A 6,000-nucleotide genomic window follows, 5' to 3' on the forward strand; every position below is an offset into this window, starting at 1 on the left:
TAAATAGTTAAATTTGTCATTATAATGACGACATTTAGCCTCTCTTCAACTTGTGACGAAAAGTAATTGTTTACAATGAGAATTGGTGTAAATATAAACACCTCCTTTATTAAATAAAATAAAATTCTCTAGTAAAGTTGGTTGCATATCAGCATATATGTACAACTAACCCAATGATTGACAACTTAAACCACTCCATTTAAATTAAAAGCATTTTTTATGTGCCAACTTTTTTTTGTCAACCTTACATTGAGATAATTAATCAAAGAATAATGATAAATAAACTATAAGGATTGTAGTTAAAAATTTACTCCGTAATAGATTTTCTAAAATAGTACGGAGTATTAAATTTAAATTATATATTAAATATACACTTATACTTGTGTAATAAATGTCTGGTTTAAGTAAATATGTTTCTTTTAAATTTCTATATGTAGTTTTAAGGGTTGTATTTATAATTACACTAAATCATTTTGATATTTGACGGATTATCACAATGGCGGCCTTGAACAAGCTTAGCTTGTTCCTTTATTCCTAAGTACGGAGTACTACCTAAAGGAAAAGGATATGTTGGGTAGTTTATATTTTCACGTATAGAATGATATGGCATGCAGCCATGCAATGATGCAAATGCTGCGGAGCTAGGATTCCCTGTTAGGATGCGAAATATTTTAGTGAGAGCGAATGAGTAAATTTGAAAAAACTTCGAAAATTTCACTAAAAAGTTCCAAATTTTTAAATTTTCAGCGAGTACGAGCGTCCGTGCTACCCCTCCTCTGGCTCCACCATTACAAACCCTGTTCAGTGCATTAGTTATGGACTTATGAAAATCATGAACTAAAAAAGAAAAATACGAGTATATGACAACAAAAATAAAGAAATATTAATAAATTTCAATTCTCATTGTCTAAAAGCTCGCAAATTAACAATAAAGAGAATATTTTCATATCACTCGAACAAAAATCACCCCAGTTTCATTTTAAGGTTCGTGTACGTAATTAAGGTTGTCGATCCTAGGACAATAGTAATAAAATTACAATAAAAATAAATAAAAATTATTAACAAGCGTAGAAGTCAACAAGTTCATCCAAAGACTCAGGTTGAGGATCAGCATTGTCTAACATCCATAACAAATGCTCAAACAAAACAACTTCACATCCTACACTTACTTCTTCACCATATCCACTATCAATAACTAGTTCTTGAAATAGAGGATGACCCACCACTTCGGCACTAACCATGTAGCGACGGCGCGTTTGCCCTACGTACACCGGGATAAGGTTGCTTGATTCGATTGAGTTTGAGGCTGCTGCCACGGTTGAGCGGTTCGTTGTTGTTGATGATGATGCTTTACCTATGGATTGCATTTTCTTTAGTAGTTTCCCTAGTTTTCCTGCTTTTGCCATGATTTAATATTATATTATGTAAGAAAAATGTGGAAAAATATGTTGTAATGTATTTTTGTTGTAAATTTTGTTGTATTTATAGGAAGGGTTAGGGGGAAGAATGAGGAGTTTGGTAGTAAGAAGTGAAATATAATTTACAAGTGAAGTTGGTAAGGTGTTAGATTACTTATTAAATTAAATTAATTAAATAGTGGTACCTAATTAGTTGTACTAATTGGATTAGTGACAAAAGGATGGATTAGTGATTGTTAAGACTTAAAGGGGCTTTTTTAATGAAGTGGGTGGTGGAAGAGACCAAACGTGAGGGTCCATTTTAAGTTCTTTAATTTTATTCCCGAAAAAGATATACAAAATGAAATATAAAAGGATGCAATTTTAATGGTTGGGCAACAATTTTGGACGTTTTTGGATCGTCTTTTAATCGTGTTGTATTATTGTGTTTCATTGAGTAAAGCCTTGTGAAGGTAGCACCAACAAGGGTTGTCCCATTGGAGCGTTGTTAAGACCAAATTAAGAGTAGCGTTTGACTTCCATTATGAAGTTTTTTTTTTTTTTTGGGCAACCGTAAAAATACAACCTACATTCTCACAGCATTTCTAGCTAGCCGATGAACAACATTATTTAAAGAACGCAGAATAAAGCTAAAACTAATACAACAGAAAGAAGGTAGTGCTTGGAAACATTATCAAGAATTCCAATCGGTGGTGTTGTAATACCTCCGTTTAACCAAGGGTCTTAGAAAGACACTTCTAGTTAAATGGAGTTGATACCATCTCAGTTTCAAATAAAACAATACAAAGGTACTTTAATAAAAATTACATCAATTATGAAATACTGTCTCAAACTGATTAAATACATGTCTTAAACCAACTGATAAAATAAGTATTTAATTAAGTACCACTGAAATAAAGAAGTGTCTAATGTGGTTTAACAACTAAGTGAAACATATCAGCTACTAGGCTCGGACAATCTCATGTAACACGGCCCAGCCATCCGAACTCACAGCAACAACATCAACAACCTAATCCAAACATGCATGCTAATTTAACTACTTCCCATTCAATCAAAAATTATTGAATGGATCATAACAGATCACCCAAGAACTAGGTAACAATTTTGACACAAGACACAAAACAAAATAACCCATAATTGAGTAGAAATAAACTAAAAAACATCATAAAACAGTAATAGTAGTACAATCAACTGATCTCATTCCAGCATCACCTTACGTACTCATACCGAGTACAAGCCACGAAATCGCTGGCAGTAGCACAACCCACTTAACACCGTGCTATGCTCATCTGTAAAAACTGGCAGTAGTACACTTCGTACTATGCTTAAATAGTTAAATTGTATAACTGACAGAAGCACACCCCCCTCGACACCGTGCCAACTGTCTGGCAGTAGTACACTCCGTACTATGCTCAACTGGCAGTAGCAACTCTCTTGCTATGCACAACTGCACTAGCACACTCCGTGTTATGCACAACTAGACCTGGCAAAAGCAACCCGACCGAAAAAACTGACCCGAACTACATCACCCGAATGTGCCCCGACAACCCGAATTGACCCGACCCGACCCGAACATGACCCGAGCTTTCTCGACCCGTAACTGACCCGACCCTAAAATAAACGGATCCGAAACAACCAAACCCGAAAATGACCCGATAAAATATAACTCTAATTGAACTGAAAAGACTTGAAATGGCTATTTCTCTATTATTCATTGACCCGAAAATGACCCGACCCGAAATAACCCGACCAGCTTGACCCGAAACAGACCCGACCAACAAACCCGAAACAGACCCGAAACCTGAAATGACCCATTCCGACCCGAATTAACCCGAAATCAATGAGAGACCCAAACTGACCCGACCCGAACCCGGCCTGTTGACCCGTTTTGCCAGGTCTAGCACAACTCATCACAATACTCGTATAGCGTATCAATAATAAATCGTAGCGACATTAAATACAATAAGAACAATATCCAACATTCCATGAATTACGTAAGAGCAATAACAACAATATTCACGAATAACGACATGTCAACCAACCGTGCCCAAGTCGATCGACAAGCAGTATAGGTCGATCGACCCACGCACCAACGAACCTGCATCCTCATTCAAGTCACAATTTCGCAACTCCGTCTCAACAATTTCGCGTAGCATAGACATACAAGAATACAAATTAATTAAGCCAGGTTGAGTAGGATATTCCTACCTTTTCAGCAAATATCCCACGCAATCACAAAGGCACCTAACTAGAATTGCTCATCAACGAATTTCGATCCTATAAAATAATTATGCAATTAATCACAATTCCTACAACGATAAACAACTAGCCCAGGCCAAACCCCACACCAAGGCCACGACTCCCATGGCCAGCACCGTGCCAAGTCACGGTCAGACTAGGCTCGACCAAGACGTATCTTAGTAATATCACATGAACTATGGCAATAACGAATCACGCAATTTCCAACTAAGATTTGTTAGTTACAAGTTGGCATTAGGGTCTGCTAGATGACGATAATTAATGAATAAAAGGCGCATGACCACAAAACTAGTGTAGAACGACTTATGAACGAAGGTATGAAGGCAATAGATCCCAACTCGAAATCCGCGTCCCTCTTCGTGCTGCTCTCTCTTTCTATCTCTCGGTATATGCATGGTGTATGTGTATGTTTTAGGATGTGCAAAAGTGTTTAGGGTTGAAGGAATGAAGGTATATATAGATTTAGAGTGAGTTAGAAAGTAGTTAGGAAGTTAGAATAGAAGTAATGTATACCCATCCCGTGTATAGGTCGACCGACCTACTACCCAGGTCGACCGACCTCTAGCACTGACGACTAACGCATCTCAGCTTTGGGTAGCTAATTTCAAACAGACGCCATTTCTTCGTTAATTACTTATCGGAATGAAGTTTGTGACCATGCGTTGGAAAGCTAAAATAATAAAGTGAAAAATAATAAACTTTCACCTCCAATCGAATCACCCCCATTGGAGCTCTACAATTCTAGATATAACAGTTTAAAGTTGACCCTTATGAGAGCGACCATATTTCCAATTCAATACTTAGACGCACAAAGGGTTTTATAAACTTAAAATGACGGGTATTACAGGCGTCTTTTCTCCAGATCAGCAAGTTGGTACAAAAGCGAAAGTAAGTCCGAGATAATGTGGACATGAAGAAAACGATTATTTTGGCACCAAAAGACAACATATCGAACACCACATGATTCCGCTTGCAAGGCCGATTTTGCCCAAAAAGGGTAAGCCTTTTCATGGAGGATAATTCCGTCTTCGGTGTAGGCCACCCATCTAATTGCAGCTTTAACATCATAGGCCCAACTCGCGTCCACCTTGACCCGGATACGTCCACAATCAGTATCGTTACCAATAGCATGGAAAAGGAGTCCACCTGATACATTCCAAATCATCTTCCTCACCCTCGGACACGGAACAAGGGATTTTCAGTTTGCGGAGAGAATTAAGCTCCTATGCACGAAGCGCTGTAGAGGTGAAGGAATCAATAATTTTGAAGTGAACCAGAGGATACAAAGACTCGTTCTTAAAAATCATACGATTCCTCAAGCACTAGATAAACCATAAAGTAGTAAGAAGAGGATAGTAGGGGCCGGATGGTCCTCCCTCTTCGTCAAGAATCACAACTAGTTAATGGTCCACTGTCCAATCATTACATGTGTAACACCCCCTTCTTATCCGGCCAAGGTAATTGGGAGATGTTACCTTCTCGGTTTCCCGAGGCAGTGAAATCGGAGTCACAATTGAGAAAAAAATACATAAATGAAATATTTAGTGGATTACATAAACATACATGAATAAATGAAATAAATAGTACAACTCATGACTACTAACCTAATCTAATCAACTACACATCGACTCGAATGTCATCACGGCTCGTCCCTTCTCCCGCATGCTACCAAGGCTAACCTGTAAATAACTGCTCCCCATATGATCGGAAATATCATATGGATCGACACAGGACACTCCGAAAATAGGTGACAATTACACAGACACAACAAACGTCAGTTTCAATACACAACATAAGATATGACTCGATAAGTGTAGACACAACATAATTATGAGAATGAGACTCGATTACGCAATCACTATACCGGTATCGGGACACGCCCAGACGTACCCACAACCACCGATGCCAGGGATACGCCCACGACACCATACCTCAAACAAAGGTACCGGGACACGCCCAAACATACCGGGCCGAAAGCCAACCGGATCTCCCTGCCAGACGTCGTGCCTCAACCACACGAGTCCCTCCGTCACTCAAGCCATTAATGTGCACATCCCCCTTGGAGTGGGAAGCTCTAAGGGGCGACCTGAGCGCAAGACGGTTTCTCAACCGTCTTACGTCTCCTCAACAATCAAGTACCACTACCAAAGACTCCCAACACCACACATTCACAACCATACATGATAAATGGAAGAACAACATCAAACATATGAATCTTTCATGAATTCAATCCCACATACATACTAACCGACTCATGCATAATATTGAAACCGGATAGGATAAACTACCCTTTAGCATAATCCACAAGCTAATCGAAATCATC

At 38.6% G+C, this 6,000-nt stretch overlaps 1 protein-coding gene across 1 annotated transcript; it reads right to left on the reverse strand.

The window, feature by feature from the left end:
• Nucleotides 1–1,058: 1,058 nt before the first annotated feature.
• LOC141590479 (auxin-responsive protein SAUR76) lies at nt 1,059–1,406 on the reverse strand. The gene has a single exon (XM_074411070.1). It carries the CDS (start codon nt 1,404–1,406, stop codon nt 1,059–1,061), a length of 348 nt encoding a protein of 115 aa, XP_074267171.1.
• Nucleotides 1,407–6,000: the final 4,594 nt, after the last annotated feature.

The sequence above is a fragment of the Silene latifolia genome, chromosome 7, assembly GCF_048544455.1.
Source record: "Silene latifolia isolate original U9 population chromosome 7, ASM4854445v1, whole genome shotgun sequence".
NCBI classification, from domain to species: domain Eukaryota; kingdom Viridiplantae; phylum Streptophyta; class Magnoliopsida; order Caryophyllales; family Caryophyllaceae; genus Silene; species Silene latifolia.